Genomic DNA, 22405 nt, shown 5'->3' on the forward strand with positions numbered 1-22405 from the left:
GGACAGTGGGCACACCCTTTCCCAGTGCAGTCACCAGCTTAAAAACTCTTCCTGCTTCATTCACAGAGCTTCTACACTCCACTCAACACAGGCTATTTTCATGCAAACCCCAGACATTGTGTCTTTTTGTCTGGGAAGTTTCAGGATGAGTGGCTGAGGAATACTGTAGCATGCTGACAATACCCTCATGTCTAGAAAAATGACATATCCAAATGTTTCTTTTTTCTATAGTTATTCCTAGGGATTACCATTGGTAGCTCTGTCTCTCCAGTCTGTCTCTCTTTGTCTCCCATACCCTCCTCCAGCCCCTTCTTTCTTCTCAGCCTTTGCTTCAAGGTTTGGAGACTGAGCTCAGCCTCGTAATGAGATCAGAAGAGTTAAGGTGTGCTAATACAAGTTCTTGAGGTATCAAAAGTGCTGCACTCAGTGGAAGAAATGAGTCTTGTATCCTGCAGAATTTCCTGTGAGTTCCTATGGATGTAACTGTATTGAGTAGACAAGCATTGTTACAGACTTGATAATGATAAAGTTAGCGAATGCACTTGACGTCCAACTCTTCCAGAGCTCCTAGCCTGAGAGAAACAACACACATTGGCAAACTAAACAGAGGAAGGCCCGCAGGGAAAACTATGCTCTATGGCCAACCACAGAAACAAATGCTATTTCCTAGTTCATCAAATACATTAAGACGCTGATGAAGAACCACGAATCTTATGTGAGCATGGTGTGAACAGGGCAGGCAATGAGACTCACCAGTTTTCATTTCTAGCAAGCGCTTTTTCTCTTGCTGGCGTTCCAGTCGCTCCTTCTCTGCTCGCTCTTTTGCTATCCTAGCACGTTTCTCCTTTTCTGCTGCTTCTCTTTTTCTGATGTTTTCCTTTAATGCTTGCTAATACAAATAAAATTTGAAAAGTTATTAATTTTAACCAGTGGTTCCACAAGAAAATTATCTAAAATCCCATACAAGGTCCAACCATTGAGTGACTCTCTTTCAGAAAACATTTAGTTCTTGGATGAGTGGCAGCCATAAAATATGTACACATAAACCCTTGTTACACATGTATCTATAAATACTCTTCTGGGTTTAAAGCACCTGCATATAAGTGGAATTATCTAAAAGGGAAAAGATAGAAACTAAAAATAAAAAGGCGTTTAATATACAAATCAAGTCTGCTCACTAACATAAAGAGAGAATCTTTAACTCCCTAAGAGCTTACCATGTATGTAGCTCCTTTATAAGCTATTCGAGTTTAAGGGAAGCAGCTGAGGAAATGTTAAACAGGGACAAAATCTCCACCTAACGGTCAGGAACAAATCCTTTTTTTGTAGAAAAAAGAGTGCCATGAAGGCAACTATATAAATATTTGAGGTCTCAAAGTCAGATCCTGCAACTGTTGATCAAAACCAATAACATGCTAATGAAAAGAAGATCTCAATGGATATGTGATTAGTTAATTAATTTCTTATTTCTAAGTTTTATACCAATCAAGCAATGCCTCTCATGTGGCATTAGTGAGAATTAGCAGGTAAAGGTAGAATTTTTTAAGTGCCAACAAACAGCATGGCATCATATTACATCAAACAAACTGTATTTCACTTAATGTCAATGAAATACAAACAGGTTACATGTTAATTACCAATATTTTTAAAGCGGACAATTAAACTACAAGTAAGTAGTCTACATGCAGTTGTAGAGACTGAACCCAGGGCTGCTGTACCAACTGAACGACCTTCCCAGCCAGTTGGTTTTCTTTTCATTTGTTGCAGTGTTTGGGATTAAGGGTAAGTACTCACAGGTTGTAACACAGTCAAGCACTGAACAAAAGGTGTAACCATTCATTTCTGTGCCTGTGTGGCATTTTTGTGTACATATGTGGGAGATCAGGTTCTGAGGTCAATGGCTCTCAGCCTCATTTTTTGTCAAACTGGGTCTCCCACTGAACCTGGAGCTATCATTTGGTTAGACTGTCTCACAAGTGAGTTCTAGGGCAAACCAGGAAGCTCTGGAGATCTGCCTGTCTCTGTCTTCTCAGCACTGGGATTAAAGGCCCTCTCCACTACACCATACACAGCTTTGATCTGGGTACTTAGACACAAACACTTAAGGTCTCAGTCTTTTTTTTTTTTTTCTTTTTTTTCAAGGTGGGGACCGAACCCAGGGCCTTGCAATTGCTAGGCAAGCGCTCTACCACTGAGCTAAATCCCCAACCCCTTAAGGTCTCAGTCTTAAGAGGTAAGCATTTCATCCCAGGCATGCAGGGATGGTTTAATATAAGGAAAACCATCAACGTGATCCATTATATAAACAAACTGAAAGAACAGAACCACATGATCATTTCATTAGATGCTGAGAAAGCATTTGACAAAATTCAACACCCCTTCATGATAAAAGTCCTGGAAAGAATAGGAATTCAAGGCCCATACCTAAACATAGTAAAAGCCATATACAGCAAACCAGTTGCTAACATTAAACTAAATGGAGAGAAACTTGAAGCAATCCCACTAAAATCAGGGACTAGACAAGGCTGCCCACTCTCTCCCTACTTATTCAATATATTTCTTGAAGTTCTAGCCAGAGCAATCAGACAACAAAAGGAGATCAAGGGGATACAGATCGGAAAAGAAGAAGTCAAAATATCACTATTTGCAGATGACATGATAGTATATTTAAGTGATCCCAAAAGTTCCACCAGAGAACTACTAAAGCTGATAAACAACTTCAGCAAAGTGGCTGGGTATAAAATTAACTCAAATAAATCAGTTGCCTTCCTCTATACAAAAAAGAAACAAGCCGAGAAAGAAATTAGAGAAACGACACCCTTCATAATAGACCCAAATAATATAAAGTACCTCGGTGAGACTTTAACCAAGCAAGTAAAAGATCTGTACAATAAGAACTTCAAGACACTGAGGAAAGAAATTGAAGAAGACCTCAGAAGATGGAAAGATCTCCCATGTTCATGGATTGGCAGGATTAATATAGTAAAAATGGCCATTTTACCAAAAGCAATCTACAGATTCAACGCAATCCCCATCAAAATACCAATCCAATTCTTCAAAGAGTTAGACAGAACAATTTGCAAATTCATCTGGAATAACAAAAAACCCAGGATAGCTAAAGCTATCCTCAACAATAAAAGGACTTCAGGGGGAATCACTATCCCTGAACTCAAGCAGTATTACAGAGCAATAGTGATAAAAACTGCATGGTATTGGTACAGAGACAGACAGATAGACCAATGGAATAGAATTGAAGACCCAGAAATGAACCCACACACCTATGGTCACTTGATTTTTGACAAAGGAGCCGAAACCATCAAATGGAAAAAAGATAGCATTTTCAGCAAATGGTGCTGGTTCAACTGGAGGGCAACATGTAGAAGAATGCAGATCGATCCATCCTTATCACCCTGTACAAAGCTTAAGTCCAAGTGGATCATGGACCTCCACATCAAACCAGACACACTCAAACTAATAGAAGAAAAACTAGGGAAGCATCTGGAACACATGGGCACTGGAAAAAATTTCCTGAACAAAACACCAATGGCTTATGCTCTAAGATCAAGAATCGACAAATGGGATCTCATAAAACTGCAAAGCTTCTGTAAGGCAAAGGACACGGTGGTTAGGACAAAACGGCAACCAACAGATTGGGAAAAGATCTTTACCAATCCTACAACAGATAGAGGCCTTATATCCAAAATATACAAAGAACTCAAGAAGTTAGACCGCAGGGAAACAAATAACCCTATCAAAAAATGGGGTTCAGAGCTAAACAAAGAATTCACAGCTGAGGAATGCCGAATGGCTGAGAAACACCTAAAGAAATGTTCAACATCTTTAGTCATAAGGGAAATGCAAATCAAAACAACCCTGAGATTTCACCTCACACCAGTGAGAATGGCTAAGATCAAAAACTCAGGTGACAGCAGATGCTGGCGAGGATGTGGAGAAAGAGGAACACTCCTCCATTGTTGGTGGGATTGCAGACTGGTAAAACCATTCTGGAAATCAGTCTGGAGGTTCCTCAGAAAATTGGACATTGAACTGCCTGAGGATCCAGCTATACCTCTCTTGGGCATATACCCAAAAGATGCCTCAACATATAAAAGAGACACGTGCTCCACTATGTTCATCGCAGCCTTATTTATAATAGCCAGAAACTGGAAAGAACCCAGATGCCCTTCAACAGAGGAATGGATACAGAAAATGTGGTACATCTACACAATGGAATATTACTCAGCTATCAAAAACAATGAGTTTATGAAATTCGTAGGCAAATGGTTGGAACTGGAAAATATCATCCTGAGTGAGCTAACCCAATCACAGAAAGACATACATGGTATGCACTCATTGATAAGTGGCTTTTAGCCCAAATGCTTGAATTACCCTAGATCCCTAGAACAAACGAAACTCAAGACGGATGATCAAAATGTGAATGCTTCACTCCTTCTTTAAATGAGGAAAAAGAATATCCTTGGCAGGGAAGGGAGAGGCAAAGATTAAAACAGAGACTGAAGGAACACCCATTCAGAGCCTGCCCCACATGTGGCCCATACATATACAGCCACCCAATTAGACAAGATGGATGAAGCAAAGAAGTGCAGACCAACAGGAGCCGGATGTAGATCTCTCCTGAGAGACACAGCCAGAATACAGCAAATACAGAGGCGAATGCCAGCAGCAAACCTCTGAACTGAGAATAGGTCCCCCGTTGAAGGAATCAGAGAAAGAACTGGAAGAGCTTGAAGGGGCTCGAGACCCCAAAAGTACAACAATGTCAAGCAACCAGAGCTTCCAGGGACTAAGCCACTACCTAAATACTATACATGGACTGACCCTGGACTCTGACCCCATAGGTAGCAATGAATATCCTAGTAAGAGCACCAGTGGAAGGGGAAGCCCTGGGTCCTGCTAAGACTGAACCCCCAGTGAACTAGACTATGGGGGGAGGGCGGCAATGGGGGGAGGGTTGGGAGGGGAACACCCATAAGGAAGGGGAGGGGGGAGGGGGATGTTTGCCCGGAAACCGGGAAAGGGAATAACACTTGAAATGTATATAAGAAATACTCAAGTTAATAAAAAAAAAAAAAAAAGAAAAAAAAAAGAAAAAAAAAGAGGTAAGCATTTGGTGCATTGAGCTATTTTGCAATACTAGAACACTATTTTAAAACCCAAAGATAGTATAAAAATTGTCATATGTATGTGACAATTAATGAAAAAAGAGGAAATGAATTTGAAAGAGAACAAAGAGGGGTATGAGGAGACACTGGCAGGAAGAAAGGGAAAATGATGTTTTTATAACTGCAAAACAAAAATAATAAAAACAAGTAACAAAAAAAAAGAGGCCCAATCATGAAAACCCAACATCAGGCATCAGAGGAGTTATGAAGTAACTTTCCACTAGATACAGCCCACCTCTGCTTTGATTAAAACCGAAATCAAAGCGCTGGCTAAGAGTAGTGGTTTGATACAGAATGGTCCTCACAGGTTCATACACTTGAATCTTAGTCATCAGGGAACAGAACCCTTTGAAAAGATTCAAAAGATTAAGAGGTGTGGCCTTGAAGTAGGTGTGACCTTGTCAGAGGAAGTGTGTCACTGGGGTGGGCTTTGAGGTATCAAAAGTCATGTTAAGCCCAGCATATCTCCATATCTCCTCTCTCTCTCTCTCTCTCTCTCTCTCTCTCTCTCTCTCTCTCTCTCTCTCTCTCTCTCTCTCTCTCTCTCTCTCTCTCTGCCTATGAGTCAGGATGCTCCACTCAGTTACTGCTCCAGCAATGCTTGCTGAATGGCTCCCTGCCATGTAAGTAATGAACTGATCCTCTGAAACTGTAAGCAGGACTCCAATTAGACACTTTCTTTTATAAGACTTGTCACCATCGTGGTATCTCTTGACAGCAATAGAATACTGACTAAGGCACTAATGGGTGCTTTGTGAGAAGACATTACAAGCAGAAAAGTGATCACCAAGGTGCTCAGTTCCAGAGAGGGAAAGAGGGGGAGAAGTGGTAATGAGATCAGAAGAGTTAAGGTGTGCTAATACAAGTTCTTGGAAAGAACCATACCTTATCTGGAACCTTCTCTGCAAGGTTGATCAGCTGATTAGAATTTCAATTAATGTGGAGAATGTTTTAGGTCCACAGCTTAATTACAATTTATCATGGGCTAATTTTAGCCCACTTAATAGCCATTGCTTGTCCATCTTTCTGACCTAACATCCTTGCGATTATTAGATAAATCTTTAAGAATTTACGAAGAGACCAAAAGCTTAGACTAACCAAAAGGCTAAGAATATCATCCGAGAGCATGAAAATTATAATTGCTGTCATTCCCTCACATGATATTTACACTAGTATATTTGAAAGGTGTCTTGATTCATGACATTTTTTACTCAGATACTGTAAGAGCTCATGAAACTACTACATACTGAATCATGGAGTGACCAGAAGTCATATTCTCAGGCCAGAATCACATATGTTCGGCTTTATAAAATTGTCCCTCTGTGAGGTGACAATTATATTTTTGAATGGACAGGTGAAGCCTGATAATTTAGAATTTTCCAGGCCAAGACAGGATCATTTGAGAAGTTTTTAGGCATCAAACTATGAGAGAGAACACTAAAACAACACCATTAAGGAGCACCCCCCTTTCAACTATTAATTTCCAACTACTTATTGAGTAGTTCTGGGGAACAGAGGCAGTATAGCCCATTAAAGCAAATCAACTTCTTTGTTGTTCAGGAACATAAAAAAGGGAAAGGATGCCAGTCTCAGTTCCAAATCTTTTCTGTAGTATGAGCCTCTCTCTATGTACCTGGTGCCCTGTGAGAACTGAGGCTCAGGAACTCTTTCTCTGAGTAATAAACTATTCCGCATCTTCCGCCAAGAGCCGGGAGGTAAAGTCTCAAACTCTTCATGGTTTGTAACGGGTATTAATACCAAATTATTGCTAAGCTACAAAGTGGTTTCTGTCACTCTAGATGCTTTCATAGACCATCCTGCCAATTCAAACTGGAAGAATTTGATTAAGTACTTCCAATGAAAGCCTGAAGTGAGAGAGAGTGTGTGTGTATGTATATATGTGTGTGTATGCATGTGTGTGTGTGTGTGTGTGTGTGTGGTGTGTCACGGGCCAGTAAGCTGCACTTGTAAGTGAGTGTGTCTCTTAGGGATGCATATATATATATACATATATATATATATATGTATATATATATATATATACATATATATATGTGTGTGTGTGTGTGTGACAATGGCAGATAGAAAACATAAACTAGGCAGGTAGAATTGACAATTATAAAACAAACAAACAAGAATGAAGTAAAGGTTTCTCAACCAAAAGTGCGTAAGTGTATACATGTGTAGACATGTATATGAATGCATAAAATTTGAGATGAGTTAGAAAGGTTGGAAAGTGGATAAAAATATTCAGGAATAAAGCTGTATTTCTTGCGGAGGAAAATAAATAGAAATGAAGTAGAGCATCAAATAAAATATGTCAGCTTATTTATGGATTGCATTAACTTCTAAAATTTTATAGTGTAAATTACACTTTAATGACTGGATACATCTCAATGTGAACATTTATTAGAACTTCTATTACCTGATAAAACCACCTCACCCTTTTAGGGAAATAAAATTTCAAAGTTACTTCCCAAGACCTCTGAAAATAATATTTACCTTCAGAAATATAATCTACAGTAGCTCTCAAAGCCATTTTGTTTTAGGGAAAATGCACAATTGATTTTCATTTAAAAGTCTATCTCATTTAAAACTTACTCTATTCTGATATTATAACTATTAGGAGAATTTAAGATGGAGAAACACCAAGAGGTAGCATATAAATGAGCATTTAGCTCTAAACTAACAACAGAGTACAAATAGTAATTTGGGATTTTCTTGCATGCCAAATCCTAAGAAATAAAAGTTTCAAATAGCAGAACTCAAGAGAGAATGATGATTATCTTAGACAAAACTGCTTCTCGGTTATGTAAATTCTAAATTCAAATTTCCTAATGGAGGTTGAGCCAGACATATCAATTGGTTGACCAAGAGACACTAATTCTAGTACTTGGCTTTGTGGGGACAGGGAACAAATGCTTACCACCACTCACTGAACTTACTATGTATTGGTACAAGACATTCTCTGAGCATGCTTCCCCAGATGCAGCCTTGTACATGCCCTTTTGGACAGATATGCGGGTCTATTAGTCCACATTAGTGACCATAGTGGCTTCTGAAACTTGAGCCAGATTTTGACTGTTCATTTCAAATAAAGCCAATAACCAGAACCAGTTCCTAAGCCTCCCATACTTTTCATGACTGTCTACATAATGATACTTGTGTACATTAACAGACACATGAGCGCCAAAGCACATGGTTCTGCTAGGGAATATGTGACTTCTAAGGGGAAATACAGAGCTCCTCATTAGTCTCACCTATAGCTAGTTTTGTAATATAACTTATGTCAGAACAAGTGTTTTATAAGTGGTTCAAATATTTATTATAGCATTATATACATTTTTTTCAGAGAATTAAAAGTGGTCCAAAGCCAGTATATTTAAACAAGTTTGTAAATGCATGAATGTGTGTGTGTGTGATGTGTAAAGTTTAGATGTGTCAGACAGAGAGTAATGACTTAGGAGTTGTGGTTATTATTATAAATATTATCTTTGAATTTCACAAAAATTTCAGCATCATTTATGTTAGCTCTTATAACTATTTTCTTTCAAAACTGTTTACAGTACTAATTTGCACTTTAGATGTAAACTGACCTTCATTTATATCACGTATATTATTAAATTTATTCTATCAGTCAATTCTAAGTTGTTTCCAAAATTTAGTTATGATGGACAATATGGATATCAAACAGTGTATGCACCAGCTACTATACAGATGTAAGAGTTTGTTAATGGTGCTTGTTATTAACTGGTTTCTAAATTTGTGTGTGTGTGTGTGTGTGTGTGTGTGTGTGTGTGTGTGTGTGTGTGTTAGTATATAAAACTACTGGCAGCCAGCTTTTAAGTGAAAGAAAGCATGCAGCCAAGACAAAGTTTTTCTGTGTATTATATGTCATCTTGTGTATCAAAACTTTGTGTCCAGCAAGGGGGCTGGATCACACTGTAAATATTATTTCATATATGAAGTATGGTCATAAAAATCTACAAATCCCTCCTCACTCAAATAGTGGTGGAATTGATGAACCAAAGAACTGGAGCTGCACTGACCTCATCAGAAGCCATTAGGCGGCTTTCAAATGGTGTGCCAATGTAGGCTTCTACCACATACCTAGAGATCATGAACACCCAGACTGTCCCAGGTCTTGCAAGTGTGGGTGGTTTTACATCATTTTATCATCCATTCCTCTGGCTACTAGTTCATTAAAACATAATTTTATGTAATTCCAAACTTATTTGTATTTATTTCCTGTTCTGTGAATTGCCTATTTGATCTGCTGTTCTTCTTTCCTTTTTATTTTTGCTAAGTTTTTAAGAAACGTGTTAGTTGTTTAGATTTTTGTATACCATGCCCTTGTCAATTTATGTTCTATAATCAACAGTATTTACATTGTTACTTATAAACAGTGGTTCTCAAACTTTACACCAGCAAAGCCTCTTCTCCATTGCTGACTCTTGCAAATCTTTAAGGTACCATTTATACTTCGGAAAAGGTATTTTCTGTACCTAATGATGTTTGAAGTTGTTTTTGACAATTCCATATTTAGTGGTTTAAGGTCAATGTTTGTGAATCATCTGAGGTGGAGATGCACAATCTTTTGGTAAAGTTATTTCTATGATCTTATTCTTGACAAGAGCCATTTAAATGCTTTTATAAAATGATGACACTTTAAAATGTTCATCATTTAAAAATTTTAATTTCATGTTAATGAGATCAAGAAATAAAACTGATACTTAGAAATTTATTGAGCTTGCTTTCACAGTGTCAGGCAATTTCAATAATAGTTCCCAATTGCTTTAGTGAAGTGGATGTCCCTCACCGAATGCTTGTCTCTGTGTACCCATATCAACACCAGCCGCTATACTGAAGTCCAAAGCTTGTGTGTCTTTAGCATCTTTCCATCGGACTTAGCAATAATCAAAAGAGATCTGGCAATTTCCCAGTATAATGTTAAATACGGGATTTAACTATACAATTAGTCAATATTTACATAATCAGTCAGGCATGGTGGTGCACAGCTTTAATTCCAGCACTCGAGGTTGAGCCAGGGGGATCTCTGTGTTTGAGGCCATCCTGGTCTACAGGTGAGTTCCAGACAGCCAGGGCTACATAAAGAAACTCTGTTCTGAAGAACCAAAGCCAAATCAACTTTACATTGTCATCTGAGGGCCACCACATGCATATCTCCTATTTGTGTGCTTCAGGTGAGGCAGTTTTTCACTTTCGTAAAGGAGCAGCATTTGTTCTAAGCGCACTTTGGTATTAGCACACGTTCCTTGCTGGACTTCCTGCATTATAGTAACGGTTGTCACTTCAGACTTTTCTACATCTCATGGCCCTAGGTGGGTCCTGTAAATCTGCCAAATTTGTAACAAACTTGTAAAAGCCCCATGCTGTTTTTTATAAAGTCTCATCTGTCTCTTAAACATCCTTGTAATTTTTATTCTTCTTGATCCTACCTTGGATTATCCCTTCTATATATTTATTTGTGCTATGATTTTTTTCTTTATATGCACTTCTTGATGTAATTCTTTCCTACAATTTAGATTTTATTATACCTGATACTTCCAGCCTACAAACTATCCTACTCATTTATCATACAAACAAGTCCTGAATTTAATTCAGATCTTTCCTTTCCTTCCCTCTTTCCACTATACAGCAGAGTCTTTGAACCTCAGATCTTTCTAAACTGATAATGTCTCCCTTTGTATGCAAAATAACTTTTATTGTATAGGTCATTTTATTTTTTACATTTACTCTTATGCCTTTTGCCTCATGAGCCTTAATTTAAAAACTGCTTCTGTAGATATGGGACAACGAATGGTACTCTGCCAATCACAATTTTATAAACAGAGCTTTATACGGGAAGCAGGCATACTCCTAAAGCTATGCTGTTTTATACCATCATGTAACTCACTAACTTTGAGTAATATACCCTAAAACCTGAAATACCATCTGACCTGTTAAGAAAAACCCTGCCAATCTGTTTCTAAAGCTCCTTTTGAAAGAGGCTGCTGAGATGGCTCAGTGGCTTAAGCATTTGCCCTGCCAGGCTTGGCACCTTCCGAGCTCATCAGAGAAATACAGGGAACAGCATCTGTAATCCCAGTGGGTTTCTCCTGGGAACTGGGGAGTGAAGACAGGAGAAACTTTTGAAGTTCTTGGGCAAGCTGGCCTGATTTGTGCAAACTTTCTACAAGATAGATCCTATTTCAAAGAAGTTAGAAGGCAAAAAAAAATTATACCCAAAATTACATCCTCTGAATGCCTCATGCACAACAGGGCACCAGAACAGTTTACTCTCTTTCACTTCATAAATAGTTTGCCTCTGGGCATTGCTTTGTTAAGAGTGTACCACAGTAGAAGCACAACTATATTCTTTCTGGATATGGAGACACTTAACTGGCTTCCTCCTCTGCTGATCAGAAGTAACACATATCCATGGAAGTGCTTGGAAGGGGATTTGTCTTTGGCACCCTGTGGTTTTACTAACAGAATATAACTGTATCTGTGTTTCTGTAGCTGTGTATCTTTATCTATATCTGTATCTGTGTATCTGTATCTGTGTATCTGTATCTGTATCTGTGTATCTGTATCTGTATCTGTAGCTGTGTATCTTTATCTATATCTGTATCTGTATCTGTGTATCTGTATCTGTATCTGTATCTGTTTCTGTGTATCTGTATCTGTGTATCTGTATCTGTATCTGTAGCTGTGTATCTTTATCTCTATCTGTATCTGTATCTGTGTATCTGTATCTGTGTATCTGTATCTGTATCTGCATCTGCATCTGCATCTGCATCTTCATCTTCATCTGCATCTGCATCTGTATCTGTATCTATCTCTCCTTCTGTGGATACAAGTGAGTACAAGAAGCCATGGAGGTCAACAACATTGGGTTGCCCTGGAGTTAGAGTTACTGCTAATCTTTGCCTGGCTTAAGTAGGTGCTGGGAACTGAACTTATGTCCTCCGTAAGAGAAGTATACACTCTTAAAACATTTTCCATCTGAGCCATCTTCCAGTCCCACTTAGAAGGTTTTTTGGGTTTCACTTTACCTATTTGGTAAGTTACATACCGTACTTCCTACTTGTGGATTTCTGACCCGGAAGCATCTTAGGCACCATTTTGATTATTTATTGCTCATTCATTCTCCTTAATATTCTGGCTCTTGCTATAAAAAGGGAAGATGGTCTCACCCTGTTGCATGTTTCTCTCAAGCACACTATCTCCCTGGCCTGTCCTCTGAGCACTTTCATTTAATATGTATCTCTGTGTAGAGTATAATCCACTCTAGTCCATTGTGTGTTTAATTTCACCAAACTTCTATCTCCATTACCTTCTTCTTTTCCTTTTAAGTGGTCATTTGTAGTCGACTAGTCTTTTTGAAATCCTTTCTTTCCTTAAACATTTTGTGTCTCCTTTCACATGAGAATCTGGAAGGAGGGAATGTCGACATGTACTACGTTTTTCCTTGTGATGTCATGCTACCCCAAAGTTGTTTAGTACTTAGAATTGTGTTGTTTTGCTGAGTATAATTAATAAGATTCTCGGCAGCATATGTTGTAATTGTGTTCCAGAAGAGCTTTGAATTGGCTTCTGTAAATAACTAGAGATTTTTTTTCCTAACCTGGGTGGGATTAATTCAACTCCCAGTCCCGCCCCATCGCATTCTTATTTTGAAGGCTTTATGCAATGTCCTTATTCCTCACAAGCCCTGGTTTCCAACTTCACAGTCACTGGCAACTCTGTCTTCCCTCTTTCTCTTTAATCCTTTTTGTCCTTGGCTATTTCCTGAACTTTCTAATTTTTTTTTAAATGGCTCATCAGATTACTGAGAAAGCTTGGTAAGAACCATTTAAGAGCCTTAAAGTATGTGGATGAATTATTGTAGGATAGATCGTACAGAGTCTTCATTTAACACCCGCCTGATAAGCAAAGTTCTCCACAGTGTTTAATAGTGTAGAGCTGAATAACACATCTCATTTCATTTTATAGGATGTTGTAGCTCATCTATACTAATATAATTTTGGGTACCTTAGACATATGATTTAAGTTCCAAGATTAAATGAAAGTAATTGGATCCTCATAATTTTAAGAAAGCATTCACATATATGTTGTATGGAAAGTGTATAAGATAAAATATGTCTCTGATAATACAATATGAAATTTGATGATTTTTAAAAACATTTTTTATAAAAAAAATCTGAGTTTTTCCACATTCTTGAATGATAGTACAGTCTAATGAGATGAAAATCTAAAATCATATTCTTTTACTTAAATGACTATTGGGTGACAATGCTTCAATTGCTTCTGTAAAAAGGATGATATTGCTACTTCAATAGTTAAAGACATTAATTCATATATTTGCCTGACATCCCTTCCCTACTATCAGTGGAAGGCTCACACAGTGGTAACAAATATCGTTTTATTATATCACTCACTTTAAATATGATTTTCTTGAGTATATAATCATTCAAAATGTGCCTAAAGCACACTTACTCAGCCACGACTCATGAAGATCCATGTTCTAGCTTCTGTCAATATTACATGCTTCTATCAAGCCTCAGGAAAATGCCAAGTTCCATAGCTCCTATGAGAATGTAAGTGTTTCTATTCAGAGACCTTGGAATAGGAAGCTACACTAAGCTGAATGGGAGTGAAGTGGAAGCATCCAATGCAGGCGGGATGACTTGGCAGGGAAGGTGTCGAGATGAATTAAATATGGAAGGCAAGATGGAGTTCTCAACCTCAAGTCTAGCCATTATTCCTCTAAGGACTCAATTTACATTTGGGTGCACATTGTTTTAATATTACTAAATCATATAATGTGCTTGGGGATTTTATTCTAGGGAAGAGACTAACTTCCTTACGTACATGTTCCTCAAAGTAGTGTTTCAGCTATTTTTAAAAGGAAGTTAAGGTATATATTTGTAATTTAAAATTTGAGAGTAATTTTAAAATGACTGTTAATTGGGCAATGTTTTAAGTTACATATGAGAAAGGCTTAATTTTGAATGAAAGCAATATATTATTGTGCATGTTTATCAGTCTTATAAAAATAAAATAAAGTCACAGTATTAAGTATATACCATAGATACTGACTTTAAAAATATATGTATTTTACCTGTATTCAGACTATATAGCTTTATATTTATATCTCAATATTTTCAAGCCATTTTAGTAACTTGCATCTTTTTTATATTTCATAAAACTACAGAGACCTTATTTTAAAAAAAAAAAGCATAAAAAGCCCTGTCCATTCAGTGTTATTTCTTTAAACATCTATATATACTCAAATGTGTACACATGTGTATATGTGTGTATACATTTACGTAATGCAGGTTTCACTGAACTCAATTTTTGTTGCTTAAGAATTCACTTGTTGTCTTGTGTCTCCAACTGCCTCAACTCATGTTAAATCTCAGTGCTTCCTAGGACTGAACATTCGGTATTGTCAGAAGCAGCAAGTTTCCTCTAAGTAAACCAGCAATGTGGATCTAATATATCACCAGTGCATGCCTAACCTAAGTGTGTTTACTCTCATGTGGAGGCAGTATGACTGCTTTCAAAAACTCCCGATGGATTCATCTTCAGGAATGAACAGAAAAAACTTTAATTTACAAAAAATAAAATAAAATAAAATAAAGAAACAAAGCATTTTTGTGCTCTTGCAAGAGAATATTACAATGTTCATGAACTATGAAGGACAATACTTCAAATACATTAATAATTTGACAGGAATTCAAAAGTATATGGTTCTCAATTTTACAGTAAAAAATTTTTCATAGCAACTAGGAAATTTCTCCAATTGTAAAAACAAATAAACAGCAATTGTAGTAAGTTCATTACTAAATAAATCCTATTTTATAAAATAACCCATTGGTTCTGTTCTAGAATTACCGAGACTCATTTTACAATGCTACCAATGGGACAGGGTGAGCAGGATGCACTCTGCTCTGGCAGAAAAAAATTGAACTGAATTGTTACTGACCATTCTACGCCAGCTCAATATGATAATGGACAAAGACCCCTAAGTGGGAATCTACAACAGCCCAGTGGCTGTGCAGTGCTGGTCATTACCCAACTCCTCCTCAAGCTCCTCTCTTCTACAAAGTCAGCCTCAGCAAAGTGAAGAAATTACTCATTAGCCACTAGTAAGGTTACTGAACCTTCATAAGTTTGCTACGGATTGGTCTGCAAAGCTCTGAGGTAAAGAAAATACTTCAATTAGCACAATGGGTCTTTAACAAAGCATGGTATGGTTTTAAAGTTCTTCAAAATATAATTTGACCCTCCACATTGCATTCTCTTTCTTTTTTAAGAGATACACTGTTCCTTTTATGTCTTCATCATAAGCCTAAACACTGGCAAGCCCATGGGTAGAATGGCATGCACATAGTGCTGGGAAGTAGGCTGGACACAGGACAGCAGTTTACTAAGCTACTCTGAATTCCCTTGATTAGGAAGGAGCCAACTAAAACTCCTATGTCCCACATGAGCCTGCTTGCCAGTCCTTGTAGTTCACCTTTTTCAAGCTTCCCCAACTGCTTTGCATGTCTGTACTTGGGTATGTTTGAAGTAGGAGAGAGGATTACATTTGATGTGTGGATTTTAACATTACGTAATGCATTTTTATCTGCACTTTGTTGGTGTATAATGTAATATCTTCAGTTACATGGATTACTGTGTCCTGATACTATGTATGTTGTTGCTATTGTTATTCAAAATAATCCAGTGTTTAATTTTCGTTTTTCTGTTTCACTGAGCAACACGACAAAAGCTTATTCAAGAGAAATACAAATTACCAATCATTTAGAAATATAGAACCAGTCTGTCAAATACATGTATTATCATTCCAGTCCACAGAGTAAGATAAAGTAAGAATGAATCTCATCAGTAAAGAGGAGAGTTCAAGTCAGTGGCTATGTTCCCATTGTGAAAACTTGAAGGAATCATGATTAGGAAATCATCACAAATAATTTCAAAGTCAAAATCAAGGCAACGAGGATTGACCACATTGCTTGAATAAAACAGACACTGAGAGATGAGGAGGGGAAAACTCAGAATAGTTTTTTCTATGTAGGAAGCCTTAGAGCTCCAAGTATGATCTCAGAATAACAAAGGTGCTAATGAAGACAGAAGCCCTATGTGAAAAGACTCCAAATACAACTTTGAAATTGTAAGCCCACCAAAATATGCATGGGTTGAAGATGCTTTCTATTATAATCACAGAAGCTGGCTCAACACTCCACCATAAGATTTGTACATGATATTTTGTGCCCCTGACAACATAAAACATATCAGTCTATAAGTACAAGTTTCAAGAGGACATGCTCAGTGCATTGCCCTGCTATTGTCAAGCTGGTTCACCCAGGAGTTAGCACAAATGGCAGTCAGAGCTGACAAGCATCAAATTTGTGTGATTTAAATGATTTACCTACCAAAACAGGTGGTGTTCTAGCTGTTCTTGAAAAAAAAAAAAACCAACAAAACACACACACACAGACAAACAAAACTGAAGCCAAATGCCTTCTCATTGGATGATGGAGTAGTAGCAGTTGGGATAACAGTTTATTCCCTTAGACTAAGATTTCAACAGAAAAGCAAATTTTAATTGACCAAAAGATACAGGAAAATTCTAGGAGTGATTCTTGCTTTGTTATTGCTTCACTATACATATTTCAATTATATAAACAAAAGTCAACTCAATTAATGTTTGCCAAAAATATGACTGATAATATTGGCTGAATGAAACCTAAGTAATAACCTGTAGAAATAATCTAATGCCAGGGCTAAACACAAACTGGATGTCTATTCTGCTCATGGTATGGAGAAAGGAGAGAGACACTTATAATTCCAATACTATTACAGAAAAACAGGAAAACAAGGTTATTCTATCTGTTGTTTGCTCAGAGCGAGCTTGCTGTAAGCTTTCATGTGAATTTGGTCATTAACTCCACTCCATTCAGTTCCTGTCAGGTAACTGAGGCTCATTAAGGTTAAGTAACTTGCAATTTACTGTCATGAATAATCTACAAAGACACATTTCAATAAATGGCACTAGATGCTGGAGTCTGCTCATGACCACCAACCCCTTCCTGTTTGAAACAAACAGCTAAATTTCATAGTAGAAGACAAAAAAAATGAGGGTAAAGTTGTCTATGAGATGAAGAACTCACTAAGCACTATATGAAGAAGACATTCCGTTTCCAGACTGCTACAACAGGCCATACAAACAGGAGTTTAATGTATGCACGGGAGATAAAAGAAGAAGCACACTGGTTTTTGTTTGTTCTTTTCTCCCTGGTGCTGCAGGCTTAACGCAGGCCCTTGAATGTATTAGTCAAGTACATTACCACTAAGGTAGAAACCCAATTCGGTTTCATGGACTAGAAAACACTAACTACAGAATCTGGCAACATCTGTAGACATATATAAACAAGAAAAGGGGAAAATACAACACTTCCCTAAGTTAGGGTATTCAGTAGTAATAACTTCAAGGCAATGTCTGCTTTTGGATGCCTTTTAAGTCCTAACCACAAGTGGAGTCTCAGATCTCAGGGTCTTATACACTATGAATAAGAAATGCATGTTCAGGGGTTGGGGATTTAGCTCAGTGGTAGAGCGCTTGCCTAACAAGCACAAGGCCCTGGGTTCGGTCCCCAGCTCTGGAAAAAAAAAAAAAAAGAAATTTAAAAAAAAAAAAAAAAAAGAAATGCATGTTCAGTGCAGTGCAAGCTCAGAGAAAGGCATTTCTGTGCTCAGGAATCACTTGTGTCCAAAAGCTACACACACACACACACACACACACACACACCTATTCCATAGAAATTATCTGACACTGAACATTTAAAGGATTCATAGTCCTCAAGTATGTTGGAAATACTAAACAACAGATTTTTTTGGCATGTATAATTTATTTAAACCTTTTACCTGAAAGACACACAACAAAAGGTCAAAAGAGAAGGGAGCAACAGAAATCTTTCCTAAGTGAGGCATTCAAGAAAATAGGTAAGGCCTCAGAAGACACTGCTTCTGGGTTTGTAGAGTTGAACTAAGAGCAGGAGAGTTTTCCCTGAAAAGGAATGACATCAGGATAATGAAAGCATCAGAGATAAAATCCTGTCGTTCAGACCAGGTGAGTAAAACCAAGGCACAGACCTCTTCTAGGATACAACGTGGGCTGGAACACACTACATTACAATACTACACTGATAAGGACAGGAGACAATCAGGCTTAAATCCACAGGCAAACACAAATATGATTTTGCTGTTGAATAAGATAAGGATGAGTATGAGGTCACCAGCAGAATCCAACAAAAACATGCTGAATGCAAATGACCCATGAAAACTTATCATCTACTAGTACCAGACAGACCAGTGAGAGCCCAGGAAGAGTGAGCCTAAAGCTACTCACAAGTCAACCCATGAGTAGTTATAAGGAATAGAGTAGGAGGGCCTGAGCACCACTTGCTGCAAGATTGATGTGTCCAGACCATCAGCTGACAGAGCTGACAGTTCGCAGTCAGCATCTCACCCAGCACCCCCTATCTTACCTTTATGCTTGCCACAGTCCCACAGAAAGGCAGATTTCCCACTCACTACCCTTCCACTCACCTTCACCTCCTATTCCACTCATGGTCACTGTCCTCAAACTGGAGAGAGAACATTTTATATTTTGGAAGCAAAACAGAATACAAATGTATCTTCCACCAAGAAGCCATCAATGGAAAGGTTAAGCACAAAGAAACGAAGTATGCAGTGTGCTTTATTTAACAAGTTGTAAAAAGAAGAGAAAACCCAAACCACCACCACCACTCAAAACCTAACAAGTCATTACTTCAACTTGCAGCAACTTAACAGCAGGATGCTGTAAGCCATTAAAAGTGTAGGATTCAGGAAATGAGTTGCTCTAGGAGGTACAGACTTGTTTGTTGCCAAGTAAGATGACCCAAGTTTCACGACCCATGTTATGGAAGGAAAGAACTGACCTTTCTATCAAGTTGTACTTGGACATCTACACATTTCGTAGCACATGCCTCCCCTATGCCTGACACAACAAGTAAAATACAATTTTTTAAAAAGGAATCACAGGTAGTTTCACTCTTCAGTGAAGCCCCTTTTCTAAATGTCCAGGCTTCTCCACCTCAGTTCCCTCTACTCTTAAAGGTGTCGCTCACAAAGCACCAATGACAGTCACTGGGACTTAGTGTGTCCATGTAGTACACGGAGCCCAGAGAGAAGCTCAACCACAGATGTGTTTGGGGTTTACTCCTCCTGCTCATGCTAACAAAAATAAGACTTAACAAAATCACATCTTTCCTTACCTTAGCCCTCATTTCTGGAAAAGCTGGATCAGTAGATCTAAACAGACTGGTGCCCAGTAAGCACAGAATCTTGTTGTGGAAGAAAAGGACAGCAAGGAAAGCTTAAGTCCCATGTGAGAATTCCTGCTCTAAGTGGGGTGAGCTAAAGCACTGTCAAATGAACAGCTGTTCTTTACAGAAGCTATAGGATCCTGAAAAGTTCCCCTCTTGGTCTCCATCTTGCTTGGGGGAGCAATCTGTGACAGATGTTGCCTCCTTAGCTATTGTAACAAGGCTCTTAAGGAACAAAAATATAAACCTGAGAATAATATCTGCAGGACTTAGTTGTGTCTGTAGTAATACGTAGGAGAGATGATGTAAGTTGGCCCACAGTATACTAGAGGAATTTGACTAGATACCTTTTAATTGTTTCAGTTCAAAAGCAGACGTATTTAAAAAAAAATTCATTAAAAATTAAATGACTTACAAGTGAAACTGGCCATGACTTATTTTGGAAGCAGATGTTAGATATCAATTTAGTAGCACTTGAAACTGTTCTAGATACCATACACCTAATAGTTGGCCCAATTCAGGCTTCTGTGGTACAAATCTGGAGGCAGACACCCAGGTCAGCACACTGGCTCCTGGCTAGCTATATAATGGTGAGCTAAGGGTACCGAGTATAAATACTGGTTGTGGGGAAGTTTCAGTAAGTGAAGATGGAACCTGGAAAGCCGTTGACAATGAATGCACTAGCCTTTAAAGCATGGCATCCACCATCGATCACCTCATATCCCAAAGTTTACCAACTTAAGAGATGCACTGTATTAGACACATAAGGGCGAATCAAACAGACTCAGATCTTAGCAGAAAAACAAAGCCTGGGACGATGAGGGGAAGGGGATGCAACTAAGTAAGAAGAGAAGGAGCAGTATTTCAGGCAGTGAACATGGATGGCAAAGTGGCCTGAAACACAGAAAGCTCTCCAGGGAAGCTCATCAGCTCAACAGTAGAATTGAACCAAGGACCTGGTACTATTCTTCCTCACATTATACAAAACACACCTTTGTTATTTATGTGCAGAACAGATCAATGCAAGCAAATAAAGTAATACTGATGCCATTCTGGAAACTAAATCTACCTTTCTCAAACTGAAACATTTTAACATTTATTTCTATGAGCAATGGTGCCTCATAAGTCAACACAATGCATTATACAAGAACTAACAAACACACACACACACACACACACACACACATACACACACACACACACACAAAAGAAGACAAGGTGAGTGTATAGCCATTAATAAAAACAATTGAAAGGACCCCTGAATTTTTGGAGAAAACAGAATGATAAATGTTGGATGAATGAACGGTTTTTATTAAAAGCTTAACGCATTTTTAAGTGAGTATAACTGAGTCCAGCAAAGTTAGCGACAAAGTTTGCCTGAGATGAAAAAGCAGCTCTCTCAACCTAATCTTCTTTTTTCATACCTCAAAACTTTTTAATCCTCACAAAACGTGTACTGAAATACAAAAATGATTTCCCCACTTATTAAGAATAACAATTTTTCCTTTTGCAATACGGTATCCCCTGTCTCCCAAGGGAAGCAACAATACCTTCTCCCTTTAATATGTGTGTGTAGTTTTTTCCCCCATCTAATCAGCTAATACTTTTCAAAAGATCTTTTTAATACTTAAATGAAAGGATTCTACCTCAAAGACCTGACCTCCCTATTAAAGCGTCTGAAGCAAACTGTAGGAATGTAAAACCCACTCAGAGGGAATGGCAGGGGGTTATTGTACAATGCATTAAAACAGGAGGGGAAAAAAGGCTTCACGGGAGCTGCACAGATTTTGGTAAAATTATACCACAAAACACAAATTGATCTTCAGCATAAAGAAGCAAATTCATAGCCAAAAACTTATTATAAAAGTGCCCTGTAATCAGCCAGGAGGGGGCCTTTATGAAAACCTTCAGAATCTGTCACTTTTTCAATCAAAATTTCTGATTACAGTTTCACGTTAAAAAAAAAGAAAAAAAAAAAAGCCTGAAAGAGAACAAACTACATATTTTTTAACAGTTTAAAATTTGAAAAATTTAAAGCTAATCTGTAACACCAGAAAAGATAGGTTTCACTAGAAAAAGCACGAAGAGAATTAAAAATCACAGTTACAGAGAGAATGGGCGAGGACGACTGCAAGAGCACTCTTCAGAAAACAAAGGCAAAATTTTCACGTACCATAAATGAAGTTCTGAAATTGTTCAGGTCATTAAAAAACTCTTCCACAGAAACCTTCTTCGTGTCGACAGCATAGTAGCTCATCACGCTCTGGTACAGTTGTGTCATGTTGTCCAGTAGCGTGGAGAGTTTTCCATAGTGCTCTTTCGCAGTGATAATGAAGCTGTATATACTAAGTTAAAGACTTTTGTAACTTACAAAGCAATGCTTTATATGAAAACATTTCTAGCTCTGTATTTGATTCTAATGTTTTGTTACCACCAATACATCTCCCAAACTCAAAGCTGGCTGCAACAGAACAAAGAAACTGTTATTGAATTTCAAATTAATTGAGGCAAATAGCCAAATAAATATCTATATATTTAATATTTGTCTTTCATACTTCAGTTGAAGAATTTCTCTCCAATTTAACATAATAATCATCTATGCCATGCACTTGTGAAATAAATAGCTCTAGTCCAGCAGCTGAGAGTCAGCAATTAGAACACCCTGAAGTAAAGAACACGGCACAGAGACGAGCAGTTGAATTGAACAACTTAAGGTCAGTGAGTGGCGCCTGTACATCCTGTGCTTGTATACGAGACCTTCCATTCCCTGCTTTGACAGCCTTAGCTCGACCACTGGAGAACAGGGTCACCTGTGGCACACAGTTGGAGACCGTCAGTTCT

The 22405-nt window shown here is 37.9% G+C and overlaps 1 protein-coding gene across 2 annotated transcripts in view; it reads right to left on the reverse strand.

Annotated features, from left to right (window-relative positions):
* The window catches only part of Diaph3 (diaphanous-related formin 3), a 459706-nt gene that overhangs the window by 142721 nt on the left and 294580 nt on the right, over positions 1-22405 (reverse strand). Inside the window, exons 24-25 of one of the 2 annotated variants that reach the window (XM_087585391.1) lie at positions 21738-21901; positions 754-889 (exon numbers count right to left, since the gene is read on the reverse strand). In XM_087585391.1, coding sequence (XP_087441517.1) covers positions 754-889; positions 21738-21901 — 300 coding nt within the window. 2 annotated transcript variants of the gene reach the window in all.

Source organism: Rattus norvegicus, chromosome 15, assembly GCF_021556685.1.
Source record: "Rattus norvegicus strain SHRSP/BbbUtx chromosome 15, alternate assembly SHRSP_T2T, whole genome shotgun sequence".
Classification (NCBI taxonomy): Eukaryota; Metazoa; Chordata; class Mammalia; order Rodentia; family Muridae; genus Rattus; species Rattus norvegicus.